This window comes from Rhineura floridana, chromosome 2 (genome assembly GCF_030035675.1).
Source record: "Rhineura floridana isolate rRhiFlo1 chromosome 2, rRhiFlo1.hap2, whole genome shotgun sequence".
Lineage (NCBI taxonomy): Eukaryota > Metazoa > Chordata > Lepidosauria > Squamata > Rhineuridae > Rhineura > Rhineura floridana.
In genome coordinates this window covers 9,420,032-9,435,958 of record NC_084481.1, presented here as the reverse complement: position 1 = coordinate 9,435,958, position 15,927 = coordinate 9,420,032, and the positions used below count along the sequence as shown (strand labels likewise).

The 15,927-nt window shown below is 40.1% G+C and overlaps 1 protein-coding gene across 2 annotated transcripts in view; it reads left to right on the top strand.

Moving 5' to 3' along the window:
* ABCA12 (ATP binding cassette subfamily A member 12) overlaps window positions 1-15,927 on the top strand; it is a 176,381-nt gene that overhangs the window by 38,759 nt on the left and 121,695 nt on the right. Inside the window, exons 5-12 of one of the 2 annotated variants that reach the window (XM_061607702.1) lie at window positions 736-839; window positions 2,141-2,326; window positions 6,567-6,745; window positions 8,461-12,483; window positions 13,396-13,511; window positions 14,219-14,325; window positions 15,229-15,482; window positions 15,599-15,711. In XM_061607702.1, the coding sequence (XP_061463686.1) occupies window positions 736-839; window positions 2,141-2,326; window positions 6,567-6,745; window positions 8,461-12,483; window positions 13,396-13,511; window positions 14,219-14,325; window positions 15,229-15,482; window positions 15,599-15,711 (5,082 nt within the window). Of the gene's footprint in view, window positions 1-735; window positions 840-2,140; window positions 2,327-5,538; window positions 5,941-6,566; window positions 6,746-8,460; window positions 12,484-13,395; window positions 13,512-14,218; window positions 14,326-15,228; window positions 15,483-15,598; window positions 15,712-15,927 lie in introns of those variants that run through there. The other variant, XM_061607703.1, reaches the window with a different exon arrangement.

The window sequence follows — 15,927 nt, the reverse complement described above, 5'->3', positions numbered from 1 at the left end:
TGATGCAACATGGGTTACTGAATACCACATACCTTGTAAACAACTAGCAACTTGTGTTTTGTACTGCCAACAGTGAGTTTTCATCTTAATTTTTAAAATGGAGAAATATCACCTATGAGGTGAGAGGTACTTGTTTATTATTTGATGGCTACAGCTACTTATTAAAGTAGCACATGGGGTGAAAATGTACCCATAAAAATGTTAGTAAAAAGAAAATTGGTGCCTGTTTTTCTGGTTCAGAATGTTTGTGGGAACATTTGCAAGCAATGATGGCTCATGAGATTGTTCATTTAGAAAAACTGCAGGTGGCTGCAGTGTGAACATCAGTGTGTGTGTGTGGTGGTAGGGGAATTCCTACCCTTACTTTGAAGTGTTGGGCAGGAAATGTGCAGTTGTTGACTGGATAGTTGTCCTTGGGGCAGGCTGCCGACATCAGCAGGGGACAACTGTCCACTTAGCAATTGTATTCTTGCATCATGTTGACAGTGATAACCATCACTTTCACTGTTTAAAGGCAAGGACGTGAATCCCCACCCCCATCACTCAATATACCGTGGCTACTACCGGTTTTGCATAACAAACTGCCATATCCCCTTCTAGGAGTGATGGATTATGACAGCTACATATATCCATGCTAAAAGAAGGCATTGTTTAGCTTACATTATAAGATTCATAAGCTCACATGCTTGGACACAATCACCATTTGAAACATGTACATTTTTTAAATCATTGCAGAGTTAACTGATTCAGCAGCCAATCTGAAAAGCATTGTTGAAAATATTTCATCAGCCAGCCATGCCAGAATTCACTTGCTCAACAAGATTCTCAGTCTGGGAGAGGTAATTTCTACATTCACTTTAATAACACCACTTTGTAAGGTAACATAATATCAGTGTGTGTGTGTGTTGTAATAAGAAAATGCAAATTTTATTTTAGCTTCCAAAATTGCTGTCTTATTTTGTTCAAATAGCAACAGATCTTATTTCATATTGTCCAATAGAGGTTTTGTACAAACAGATGTTTCAACAATGGAAGCGTAGTTTATTGTGATTAGACGATGTGATTAGAATATGGCCTGTTTCACACTTAACATTAAACCATAGTTAAAATAAACTTCAATTCTCCACTACTCCTACTGCTGCTGCATCAGAAAGAACAAACTTTGGCTTTTCGATAGTGATTTGTTTGGAATGAACCATGAACTCTGGTTCACACAAAATGACAACAAGATTGTGGCTTGTTTCCTCCCTGGTGTGACTGCAGCAGGAGCAAGACAGGAGCAAAGCACCCACTATTTTAGTAGTATGCACCTCTAGCATGTTGCTTACCCCTATATTCTGCTGCAAAGAGCTAGCAGAGCTTAGGGTCCCGTGCTAAGCCCTCATCTTCCTGTTCCAGTCTTTCAAGCTGGATCCATCCTCTGCAGTGAAGTGGTAGCAGGCAGCAGCTGTTGCTGTTTGGTTTGCTCTGGAATAAAGCTCCTAAGCAGCACAAAGAAGTCTTTTCAAACAAATATTGAGTGGGTGGGGGTTCCCATTGAGCATACACTTAGTTAGAAATCCAGGTCTGTTTACTGTGAAATGGGTGAAATAGCTTTGAGGCAGAGCAGTTTAAATTTGTCACAGTAGCCTTGCAAAGATGCCACTGATTATCTGTGAGAAATTTACTTATCTTAATACTGTATAATAATTAGAACCTCAAAGCATTATAATTATTTTTTGTTTAAGCTTTTTGCTGAAACTGTGGCCATTCTGAAAAGAGCCTGGATTGCTTGTGTGCTAATAGCAGCTTCATACACAAAGTGTAAGAGGGACGTGTGTGTCCCTGAACTGCACATGTGCTGAGGTGCATGGCCAATTGTAGGCTGAGATGGTGGGACAGGAATGCTGCATATGACTAAATAAGGAAGTGTGGGAGGTGGGCCCTACCATAGAGGCTGAGGCGGTGATATTGGCAGTTTAGGCTTTTTAGGTTTCTTCTGATGCCCTGGCCTTGTGGGATGGTATGATTGTGACTGTGATTTTCAAATGTTTGCACCAACAGTCCTAGCTCTTCAAAATATTTGATCAAACCATTCGTGCTAATATGAATCTAATCACACATCAAAATAACCAGTTCTTATACTGAATTTTGTTTATAGATGCAGATGCACAAATCTTCTGGTGCAAACCTTAAAGCTGCTATCTGTGAGGTCATGGCAGCCAATGCATCTTCGCAGAATCTTCTTAAGGAAATATTTGGAACAAACATCTATCAGACATTTTGCTTCACTAACTTTTCCCTAATGGAGTCATTGTTTCAGGAATTCAAAAGTCAGATTCCTACAGTGAGTATTCAGCTCTTTTTGTCTTTAGTAAAAGGACTGCTAAATAATAGCCTTAATCCAAATGCTTAGAAGAAAGCTTCCCCCTCTTTCTTTATCAATGTGGCTTTTTACATTGTAGCCAATCACCCTGTACCCACATTACAGTAGCTGGCAATTTTGTGCTTCATGAGCTCCAATAGCTGGAAATGAATGGCAATTTTTATTTTATTTATTTATTTAGTTTCATTTTTAAACCGCCCATAACCAGTGGTTCCCTGGGCGGTGTACAACATATAAAAATACAATATAAAATACAAGTGCACTAAACAATATCAAAACAACTAAAGCAATTAACACATCAAAATACTTAAAAATATATTAAATATATTTAAAATGTATTTAAAATGCATTTAAAATGCCTGGGAGAATAGGAAGGTTTTAGCCTGGCGCCGAAAGGATAACAGCGTAGGCGCCAGGCGTACCTCCTCGGGGAGACTGTTCCACAATTCGGGGGCCACCACAGAAAAGGCCCTGGATCTTGTCATTACCCTCTGAGCTTCTCGATGACTCGGTACTCGGAGGAGGGCCTTAGATGTCGAACGAAGTGCACGGGTAGGTTCATAGCGGGAGAGGCGTTCCATCAGGTATTGCGGGCCCACACCGTGTAGGGCTTTGTAGGTCAGTACCAGCACCTTGAATCTGGCCCGGAAACAAATTGGCAGCCAGTGCAAACGGGCCAGAACAGGTGTAATATGTGAGGACCGACTGGTCCTTGTCAGTAATCTGGCTGCTGCGTTTTGCACTAGCTGCAGCTTCTGAACTGTCTTCAAGGGCAGCCCCACGTAGAGTGCATTACAGTAGTCCAATCTAGAGGTCACTAGAGCATGAACAACTGAGGCGAGGTCATCACCGCCAAGATAGGGGCGTAGTTGGGCTACCAGACGAAGATGGTAGAACGCATTCCGAGCCACCGAGGCTACCTGAGCCTCGAGTGACAAGGAAGGATCGAAAAGAACCCCCAAACTACGAACCTGTTCCTTCAGGGGGAGTGTAACCCCATCTAGAACAGGATGAACATCCTCCATCTGTGCGGAAAAGGCACTCACCAACAGCGTCTCAGTCTTATCTGGATTGAGTTTCAGTTTATTAGCTCCCATCCAGTCCATTATCGCGGCTAGGCAACGGTTCAGCACATCAACAGCCTCACCTGAGGAAGATGAAAAGGAGTAGTAGAGCTGCGTGTCATCAGCGTACTGGTGGCAGCGCACTCCAAAACTCCGGATGACCATACCCAGAGGCTTCATGTAGATGTTGAAAAGCATGGGGGACAGAACCGATCCCTGTGGGACTCCACAATGGAGAGTCCAGGGTATCGAGCAATGCTCCCCAAGCACTACCTTCTGGAGACGATCCGCCAAGTAGGAGCGAAGCCACTGCCAAGCAGTACCCCCAACTCCCAACTCCGCGAGTCTCTCCAGAAGGATACCATGGTCGATGGTATCAAAAGCCACTGAGAGATCAAGGAGAATCAACAGAGTCACACTCCCCCTGTCTCTCTCCCGACACAGGTCATCATACAGGGCGACCAAGGCTGTGCCAAAACCGGGCCTAAAACTGGATTGAAACGGATCTAGATAATCGGTTTCATCCAAGAGCGCCTGGAGCTGGCTGGCAACCACGCGTTCCAAGACCTTGCCCAGAAATGGAACATTCGCTACCGGTCGATAGTTGTTCCTGGGTCCAAGGACAACCTCTTCAACAGAGGTCTCACTACAGCCTCCTTAAGACAGCGAGGGACAACTCCCTCACTTAAGGAGACATTGATCACTTCCTTGGCCCAGCCGGCAGTTCCAGCCCGGCCAGCTTTAACTAGCCAAGAGGGGCAAGGGTCTAGTACCGATGTGGTTGCACGCACCAGTCCAAGCATCTTGTCAACTTCCTCAAGCTGCACCAACTGAAACTCATCCAATAAATGCGGACAAGAAGAATCAGGGGTGGAAGAGTGGGTGTTATCTCTGATTAACTGGAAAGCAGGCTGGCTGACTTCTCCTTGGTCAAGGCTGGTGACTGAAGATGGAAAATGCTTGCAGTATTTGTTAAATTGTGGACAAAACTTGACATGACAGTAGCAGATATGGATGTTTAAATCTGAATTTGCTCGGTCATGTATAAAGAGGGGGTTGGAGGGGGGTCTACATTTAACAGGAAAAGGATTGCATGGGCAGGCAGTGCTAAACCTTCTCCTTCATGTGGCTTACATAGACTGTATCAGGAATATTTTTCTTAGCTGAAATTTGATACAGGAAGTGCAAGAAAAGCTTTTGTGAAAACTCATGTTGCAGGGGAACCTGTAACCTTGCAAATTTGTTAGATTACAATTTATTTATTTATTAAATTTGTATCTCACCCCTCCTGGAAGGAGCCCAGGGTGGCAAACAAAAACACTAAAAACTCTTAAAACATCTTAAAAAAAGCTGTCTGGATCTTATGGGAATTGGAGGCCAACAACATCTTGAGGGCCGTGGGTTTCATATCCCTAGACCAGCCCTTCCCAACCAGTGTGCCTCCAGATGTTGTTGGACCACAACTCCCATCAGCCTCAGCCAGCATTGCCAATGGTCAGAAAAGATGGGAGTTGTGGTCCAATAACATCTGGAGGCACACTGGGTGGGAAGGGCTGCCCTAGACTGTGGGAAGGTCAGAAGCAGGTGCAGAAAAACTTCAACCTCCTCTAACCACATTCTTCCTTTTCTCTAACAATTGGGATTTCCATACCCACCTTTATAGGAGATAAAAACACGGTCAGAACCCTAAATGCAATAACACAGCTACTAGTATGTAGAGACAAAGATAACTATTACAATAGTTATTGTATAGAAATAGAAGAAGACAACAAAAAAAGTAGAACAAGAGCCTATTCCAAAATATTAGAGAAATTAAAGTGAAATTTAAACCAAGAGTAGGGATGTTCAATAATCAACAGGGGAACACACTGACTGACTGAGATGAAATAAAAGGAAGCAATACACTGAAGGGGGTGTATTTTATCACCCTATTTGTTTAATCTATAGGCAGAACTTATAATATGGAAAGCGAGATTGGACCAAAATGAAGGAGGTGTGAAAATTGAAGGGAGAAATATCAATAATTCAAGATATGCAGACGATACCATACTACTAGCAGAAACCAGTAATGATTTGAAATGAATGCTGATGAAAGTTAAAGAGGAAAGCACAAAAGCAGGACTACAGCTGAACATCAAGAAGACTACAGTAATGAGAACAGAAGATTTATGTAACTTTAAAGTTGAAAATGAGGACATTGAACTTGTCAAGGGTTATCAATACCTTGGCACAGTTATTTACCAAACTGGAGACAATAGTCAAGACATTAGAAGAAGGCTAGGACTGGGGAAGGCAGCTATGAGAGAACTAGAAAAGGTCCTCAAATGCAAAGATGTATCACTGAACACTAAAGTCAGGATCATTCAGACTATGGTATTCCCGATCTGTATGTATGGATGTGAAAGTTGCACAGTGAAAAAAGCAGATAAGAGAAAAATCAACTCATTTGAAATGTGGTGTTGGAGGAGAGCTTTGCAGATACCATGGACCGCAAACAAGACAAATAATTGGGTATTTGAACAAATTAAACCAGAACTATCATTAGAAGCTAACATGATGAAACTGAAGTTATCGTACTTTGGACACATAATGAGAAGACATGATTCACTAGAACAGACAATAATGCTGGGAAAATTGGAAGGGAGTAGAAAAAGAGAAAGGCCAAACAAGAGATGGATTGATTCCATAAAAGATAGCCAATAGGACTCACTGTGACTGGATATTGTGACAGAGGAGCCATTCAATGTATATCTTCAGAGCACAGATGCTCCACTAGCTCAATAAATAACATTTTTCCTAACTAAACCAGTATATTATCAAATGACATCTTCCAAACTATGAAGATAGGAACTTAAGCAACTAAGTTTACTCAGAAAGGGCTTTTTTAATGAGTGACTTGAAGGTAGGAAGACGGTCAGCATCACATAGGAGTTCTGGGAGGAAGTTCTAGGCATAAAGAAGAGCAAGCAAGAAAGGGAGAATTTTTATTAATAATTTGGTGGTGAAATGGAGACATCTTTCTTTGATTAGATGGACACTTCACATGTTTTATGGGTATGATATAGCAAGGGAGAAATTTCTAAATCCATTTCTTTCTCTTTAATGTTTCTTTTAAAAGTTTCCTTTTTGGTTTTAAGTTGCAGCAAGATCCTCAGGCCCAGGTGGCTTTTGTCAAGGAAACCGTTTCATTCTTATCACTCATCTCCCAAGTGCAGAATGAAACTTCTGTATGGCGCATCCTCCTGATGGCCCCAGACATCACTCAAGGTGTCATCAGTTTGAAGGATATGGTTGCTGTCCTTCAGAATACAAGCAGGTAAAAGAAAAGGCAAGCTATACACTGAAAATAGCTGTGCCGGGTATTTAATTGACAGTGATGAAGTGGTAGCTTCCACTGATAGTTATAAAGGGAGGTGTTATAAAAAGAAAGCATGATGTTTAGGGTCTTCAGTAGTAGGATGATTTATTTGAAGGTCTAGGCTCTGTACCTGGACTTCATCCATAGTACCTGTTGTATGAATGCAATTTTATTTTTGATTTTATGCTGTTCTTGTTGGTACAGAAATTTTTGCAAATAAATAAAAACAGTGCCCCAATGGACAGTAATTATTGTCATGTGGAAGTAGCATTGGGAGGGAAACACATAATAAGTTCATAGTGAATTTATAAACTTCATAAGAATCATTTTCATTATCCCATTCAGGGCTGGTGCCTGAGGGCGGCCAGATTGGGCCCTGGATGAGGGCCCCTGGGGCCTGAAGGCCCCGTGAAGGGAGCCTCCTTAGGGTGGGTAGGTAGCACTCCCTTCTGTGATCCACGGCAGTGTCGGCTCCTGACTTTGCCGCGTATCACAGAAAGGGAGCTTCCACCCTCCTACTACCGCGCAGGCCTGCGACACCCACCTACATGCCCCACCTACCTCTCCCTTGAAGTAAATGCTGGTTGTGCTGTGGGCGCCTGCCTGCCATCAACCAAGATGACAGCTGAGACTTCCCTAAGGGGCTGATGCGCCTGCTGCCATCTTGGCTGATGGCCAGTATGCATGCACAGCGTGGCCAGCATTCACTTCAAGGGAAAGGTGGGTGGGGTGGGTGGGGAGGTGCCAGAGCCTGGGGCAAGCTGGTGCCCAAGGGCTCTGGCGTGCCTGGCGCCAGCCTTGATCCCATTTATCCCCATTTGTTACTACGCTGGCAATAGGGTGGCTGCCTCCTGTTGGCTACCATTTTGTTTTCCTAAAATAGCTGTTTATAGGATCCATAGCTATTTGATGCTCAATGGTACACTCACCCTGTATTTCTCTTGCTGTTCCCTTTTTTGAAAGACATCTTGAGGTAAGATTATAGTAAGAGCCAAGATTCTTTATCGGGTGAAATTTGGGATTCTGCTAATGTAAAAATTTATTCTGGAGGATAATGGAAAGGGAAATTTGCAAAAACTGTATTGCTGTCACAAGATCCTGTGAGTGTTTAGCCAGCATCTGTTGAATTGGTTAGGCAAAGTTAGCCTACTAAACCGATGATGTATTGTGACTTTTAGTGAAAAATGCATGCATGAAAGTAGTATTTATGCAATTTTACCAAAACAACCCTATGCATTATTAAGTTGGAAGAAAGCCCTATTGTGTTCAGTGGAGCTTATTCCCAGATAACTATATAGGATTTCAACCATGACAACAAAAATCCATGACATGATGGCTGGGCTCAAATATAACACGAAACTATGGTTTAATGTTACATGCATGAGTCTTGAGCTCATGCATTCCACCCCTCTACTCCTTCAGTGCAACAGTGAGGAGGAGAGCAGAAGCTTTTTCTTCTTTTTTTAAATTAACAATAATGGGCTGTTATAAGTAAACCTAGAACTGTGGCATCATTCACAAATCAGTGGGAGAACATTTCATTCTTCCAGCAAAAACAGCACATTGTTATGTAGAATATTAAAGAACAATACATTTATTATGGCAAAAAGCCTATTCATTATGGCACGTTTAATTTCCATTGAATTTGCATTGCTGCATTTTTTTTATTTCAGAAAAATATCTCCAGATTTTGCTGGTGAATACTTCAAAATGGGCCATCTTTCAAAAGATCTGGAAACTATTAAGAAGTCGCTACATCTTTTCAAAGATTTGTCAGAGAAATTTAGTATTACTGAACTGAAGAACCTATTTAAGCAATCTGAGAACAACAGTATAGTGAACTTGGCTGAAATCCTACAGTGGCAAATGGAGACTGACAGGGACAGTAAATTAACAGATGCATTTAGTAAGGAAGAAATCAACCAGATCTACAACTTCACATCTCTCCTACTTCAAAATGGCTTCAGTGGGTTGACCTTGTTTGATATAATGGCCTGGTTGAAAGAAACTGAAAATGTTCACAACTTAACTAGAAGCATTTGGAATCTACTATTTTTAAATAAGACTAATATTAAGGCCACAAAGACATGGCATACCATTAAAATGATATCTTCTCACAAATTTTCTTACACGCCTGAAAAGCTTAGAAGATACTTAACTTCAGTGCAAGAAGTTCAATCATTGTTTGCAAATTCTCTGCTTAAACCTATTACTATTGACAGATTTCTTGAGAATCTCTTGACACTCCAGAAAATCTTTGATATTATCACAAATGTTAACACAAGTCACAATTACTTACTGATCTCCTTCTGTACTGATATGATGCAGAAAACCCAAAATTCCATAAATGAATCTCTGTGGAATGAATTAAATCATTACTGGCGCATTACTGAAAAACTCAGGTCTGCAAAATGGAGTGATGTAGACATCATTGCCTATGGGCAGGTTTTAGATATATTGCACAACAATCTATATGTCCGTCGCAATGGCTCAGGCTTTCCTTTGAAAAAGGAACTTGAGCAACTGACCAAATTTGTGAACCACTTACTGGAACATTATAGTAAAGAAAGCATCAGTGGGGCAAATGTTTCAATGGTTTTAGATGTCATCCTGAAAACTCTACATGTGTTAGAAGACCTAGAGGAAAAGTATATTAGTAAATTAATTACTGTCAATCCTCTAATAGATGCCAATAATGAAACTATCCAGAGATTGTTTCAAATATACAAGGAAGGGGTCGATATACTTTCTGATCCTAGGTTGACAGAAGCATCTAGTATAAAAAAAATTGAATCTCTCTTCAGTTTTTCACACATGTTACTTTTGCAGGAGTTGTATATGACTCAGATGTGGCATAATTCTTCAAGAGAAGCAAAGATGTTGGACCTTTTGTATTTAATATTGACCCCTTTTCTAAGGGAAGATAATCAGGGTAATGAAAGGCTGCAGAACTGCACTGTCAAAGATGTTCATCTCATTGCTGTTGAAGTGTTGTTCACTAATGCCACACTAAAGAAGGCCTTAAGAGGAAGCAGCTGCCATTTCCTTTTTACTTCCATGGACTTGGAAAACCAAACACCTCAACATCATACATTTACTGAATTGTGGCAGCTTGCAATAAGAAATTTAAAATTGATGCCAACTTTTAATACACTTCAGAAAGACAAAAGGCAATACTTTTCAGATGAATTTCACTGCCTCATTAAATCATTACAATTTTCATCAGAGTTTCTCTCCAAACTGAACAATTTCCATAACTACAAGAATCCCTGGATAGAAAAGTTGCATGAAAGTCTAACAACCATCTCGAAACAATTTCCCCAAAGTAATCTGACCTGCCAAGCTCCATTGTTTGGCGGTATGGCTGTTATAAATGAATCTTCTGCTTTGCACATTTTGAGTCCTTTTATGCTGAATGAAACAGAAGCCTATGCACAAAATGTATCTGGCAGTGCATTGCAATCACTTGCATCTTTTATTTTGTTCCACAGTGAGCCCCAGAAGAATGCAAATGGATCAAAAATCTTAGAAGTGAGCAAGAACGCTGCAAACCAACCAAAATGGAAGAACTTCTCAAAGGTCTCGAGGGAGGTTGCAAATATTTTGAGCTCTAATCAGAATGTGACAAATGCTAACCAGTATGTTCGACTATTAGAAATGACCAGAAAAGCTCTAATTCTTGTTGGCATGGAATTAGCACCCAATAAAACAGAAACACATCGGCTCCTTGAGACCTTAATTTGGGGGATGAAAGCTTTCTATTTAGAAGAGGTACTTGGTTCAGCAAAATTATTCTTCAGTGACACAGATTACAAACCTTATTTAGAAAAAGTTTTTAATACTTCCTCTCCACCTATTGATGTTCTTGCTCAAAGCCTTGTCTACCTTAATCCTCACTGGGAAGAAACTGAAGAGGTATTAAATTTAAGTGGAATTATTTGGAATCAGTTGTTTTTAAATGACACCAATGTTAAATTAGCAACAATATGGAGAGCTATCAAAGAGATGATGTCTGTGGCAAATCTGCTGTTTCCCAAGGATGTGCAGCAGGATTTTGATGCAACACATGAAATTCCATCACAGTTTTCAAATTTTCTGCTTAAATCTACAACCACAAAACAAGTTTTGGAGTACCTCTTAGTACTTCAGAATAACTACAATATTACAAAAAATATGATCATGAGTCATAACTACCCCTTGATGATATACCTTTCAGTTATAATGCAGCGAATCCAAAATATCCCAAATGTTTCTGCACAGGATGATGGTTCTGGTCTTCATTTCAATGTGGAACTGGAGGAGCTGACCAGACTTTTATCCCATGTTATGCAAAAATATGCTGAGGGAGACTCGCAAAGCAGCAACATCTCAGAAGTAATTGGTCCTGTCCTCAGGAATCTGTTGTTTCAAGAAGGCATTGGACACCGATTTAACATCAGCCAATTAGAAACAGCGCCTCCATTGGCCTATGACAGCAGTGAAACGATCCAGAGACTATATGACATATTGAGGCAAGGAACAAAAATACTTTCTGACACCAGATTGGAAGAAGAAACTGATAAAGAAAAAATTGCTGCAGTGTATGGTTTTTCACACTTTATCTTTCAAAAGTTTAATGGGTCTTTGTTAAGATTTAGTACTTCAGCAGAAACAAAGATAGTGGATGTCTTGTATTCATCTCTGAGTCTTTTCTTAGATATTGGGAGCCATAGACTTGCAAAGCCACATAACTGCAGTGCCCAAGATGTATTTCATGTAATACTTCAGACTTTGTTTAAAAACGCCACCTTCCATGAGTCCTTGAAACAAAGCCATTGTGAACTACTTTTCACTTCCAGGGATTTTGAAAACAGAACAATGCCCAATCAAACATTTACTGAATTGTTCCAGTATTCAATAAGAAACTTAGAGCAGACTCCAGAATTAGCAAGTCTTTACAAAAACAGTAACAAATATTTTTCAAGTGTATTGTTATGCATCATCAAATCACTACAGTTTTCTTCAAGTGTGCTTTCAAAAATGGACATCCTTTTCAATTTTAGACATCCTTGGATACAGGACATTTATAAGATTCTAGCAACAATCTCTAAAGAGCTACCCACAAGTAATCCAGCTTGCCCAATTCCAGTTCTTAGTGATACAAATAATATATTCAGTTATGATCTTTTAAATGTTGCCCCTCTTTTCTTTGCCAATGAAAGACAGTCTTATTCACAAAATTTCACTGACGGTTTAGCTGATTGGCATAGTTTGTCAATGTTCTTCAGGCTACTGCTGGATAATGTTCATCCAAATGCTCCCATGAATGAAGCTGTACAGATGACTGAGGAAGGTATTCCCAGCCTATCTGGATGGAATACATTTTCTCAAGTCTGGCGCATGGTGTCCAAATGGAATTTTACAGAAGCTAAGTATGCAAAACGTGGCTTGAAACTAGTGGAAAAAGTTCTGGTTCAAAATGAGGCAACTCCAGAAACATTTGATGCCAGTGTTTTTAAAAAAGTTATGTTTTGGGATTTGCTGAAGGAGCTAAAAGCAGATGAAAATCCACATTTTATTCAAAACAGAACCAATCTGGAATATCAATTTGACCATGTTGCACATCCTTTTGTCATGATGGCTGAAACACTTTTCAATAAAATTCTGCTTCAGAATGAATGGGGACAAACGCCATCTCCAAACAATTTGATTGGACAGTAAGTTACCGATTTAATAATTGTCAGAATGTGTTGTTGTATTCAATGTTATTATTTAACCTTGTTCTCTCACCTCAGAGGCATGGTGCCTCTGAATGTTAGTTGCTGGGATCGCCTACGGGGAGTGCATTTTTGTATTCAGGTCCTGTTTGTGGGCTTCCCATAGGCATCTAGTTGGCCACTGTGAGAATAGAATGTTGGACTAGATGGGCCTTGGGATCTTCCTAGGTTATTTTTTCACTTTAGGGAAGATAGATAAATGTTTAAGCCATTCAACATGGGATTAGAACAGTGGCTTGAATCCAAAAAACTCACTGGATGAGCAGAAGGCACTTTAGCTCACCATGGGGGCAGAGGGTGTCCCTGATTTCTGTCTCCCTTTTTGCCCCCCCCATGACTGGATGTTTACGAGTTCCTTCAGAGCAATCATTCTGGAGGCATGGGGAGCTGCAAAAGTATGAGAAAACTGACCACTTCTCCTGGACAAGCAGAACTGTATTTTGCTCATACTGCAGATCTTTGTATCCAAGCCATAGCGCTAGCCTACAAGTGTCCTCAGCCAGGAGAAAAATGAAATGAAATAAAAAGGAGACTGGGGGGGGGGAGAAGGAGGGCGAGAGAAGTGCACAGCTTGATAAAAATATCTTGAGGACCATGACAATTGCAGTTATCAAAAGAGGAAAGAGATGTAATTTAGAAGAACAGGGAGAATGACTATGTGCAATGTTGCTTAAAAGCTTTATTATCCTGATGCAAAATTCAGATAAGCTATCTGGACAAGCTGATTTAGCTTCACTAGATCAAATATAAGTGGGCTTCAGGGTTTTTTTAGGATTTCCATTGCAAGCCATTATGTAACGTTTATTGCCTTATATTTAACAAGCTGGGCCATTCTTTTTTTGTTTGTTCTAGGTTTCTATTTTCAGAATTTGAAAATGTCTTCCTACAGATGTTACCTAATAATGTCTTCAGAGCTTACTTGATTTGTATAATGAATGTATCCAAAAGGCTAGAGAGTGAATTATCAGGTAAGGTATATGTTGATTGTGGCATAAATGATCCCTCCTCATGTTTACATGCTTACACCACAGCAAATACTGGTGTAAATCTAGTGCAGCTGTGACAGATGAGATTTCTGTATAAAGTGTGAAACTGCTATGTTGTACATCTTGTATAATTCTTTGATAAAAAGATACTGAAGGACCCCAGATTCTACTAGTGTTAGAACTGGGTGAATTCAAAACTTATAAAAAGTCAAAATTCTTCTTCTTATTTTTTATTATTATATTATATAAACATTTTATATATTATATAAAATTATTTTATTGTTATAAATTTTTATTATTATTTGCTGATGTTTAGATACAAATATTTTATCTTGAGAATAGCCATCTTGGATTAGTTACATAGGGCTGATCAAACCACGTGATATTCATGTGTATATATATGTGTGTGTGTGTGTGTTTTCCCCAATTTTGTTTCTTCCAAGAGGAGCTGCAAAAGCTGAAGTCTTAAATGGAGGACCAGTGGGGATGGTGATTAATCCTTTCACTTCCAGCACTTCCCCATTCAATATCATCCTCTCTACCTGCATTTCCAACTGTAGGAACCACCACCACAAGTAGAATAATACCTGTATCTTAGTAACCACGTTGGAGGTCTTTGGAGCAAGATTCAGGACTAAGAATGACTGAAATAAATAGTCATACAAATAATTGTTTGTTTTTCTTTGCAGAAAATTCTACTTTTCCTCCAAACATTGCACAGTTGAAAAGAATTCTTCTCACTCCCCGTGATACCTACAAGAAATATTCATCAGTTCCAGAGATCCTGATGTTTAGAGTAAGTAGGCTTATGATGTTGACTGGTATAATATGAACGTGTGTGCCTCAGAACAGCTGTTATTAAGGCCTAGGTACATCCCATGTGCAAATGTTTGTAATAAAAGCCAGATGACTGCTGGGAAGGGTGTCTCATTCTTTCCTCATTTGCTGCTTCTCTGTTTCAACTCCCCTCCCCTCATTTGCCACTACAAACATATGTGTAGAAGAGGAATGGAAAACCTTTCTCAGCTCAAGGGCCATATTCCCATCTGGGCAACCTTTCGGGGGCTACTTGCCAATAGTGGGCGGAGCCAGAGTCAAAAGTGGATGGAGCAACAAATGTAAATTTTATCTTTCTACAGTAGTTTAGGTTCTACACCCTTGCACACCCCTCTCTATCCTTCATCCAGGCAAGGAAAAGGAATTATCAAGGTTTAAGGGCATATTCCAGCCAGTGAAAATAACTCAAGGAAGGCACGAAGCAAGGCTGGTAAGGGATGTTGCCTGTTGAGAGGAGGTATAGCTGCTGAAGGGGCGTGCATGGGGAGAGCTTTGAGGGCCTGATAGAGGGACCGGGAAGGGCACATTTGGTCCCTGGACCTGAGGTTCACTACCCTTGGTGTAGACCCTCAGAAGATGGAAATTGGTTTTGGCAGTGGCAGTTTAGAACAACAAAGTGGCATGTGGGAAAGTTAAACAACCATCTCCCTGCTTTTCTGCTCCAGATTCCCATCCCAAAACTAAGGAAAAGTAGCTGCTGAGCCTTTGTTACACACACACATGCATATGACTGGTAATGCCATCCTTGCCTCACCAGTGAAACAATTTTTCCGCCCAAAGTTGGCTAGATTTTCTTCATTGCTTTTTTAAAAAATCAGTCATTTGTGAATAAATGTTCTATTTCTCTTGATTGTATTTGAAGCTAACTCGTCTCCAAAACTTGGCATCACTTCTTTGTGACTACGAGAGTGTCAGATCATTGCAGCAAACCTGCCAACTCCCTGATGTTGGTTTTGCAGAGTTGTGTGATCAAAGTGAGTTCCACAACAACCTTCTTCGTGGTGTAGAACCAAGTGATTGGATTGTGACTTATTTTAGGAACCATAGAAGTGTGTCTGGAGAATTTAGAGAAACAGTCATAGGGGATCCCAGGAAACTGCAGCAACAAATGAACTGGTGAGTCCTTCTTTAATCTGTAGCAGCATATTCGTGTATATTACACTGCAATATCTGTAGCAGTGTATATTAAATTGAAAGAACAAGTATTTCTTTTATTTTCTTTTTTATAAAAGGTTACAAGAAAATGTGCTGCTGTTTAAATGTATCCGTGATATCCCTCAGTATATGGTGTCTTTGAAATCTATAGTGAATATCACTCAGAATGGAGTGCCTTCCAGAAAGCAAGGTAAGTTTTACATGCACTTCTTTTTTTAAAAAAGTTGTTTTGCTTATTAAATTTAGTTAAGTGTGGATAAAACCATTTTCATTATGTTTCAAATCTTGATCGTCATGATGAATATTGCACAGATTGCTTGTACTTGGGGTCATCCAATCAATGGCATGTGCATAAGGGAGTTACCCAATATCTCCTATGAAGAAAGAGAGAGAGAGATTCCCCAAA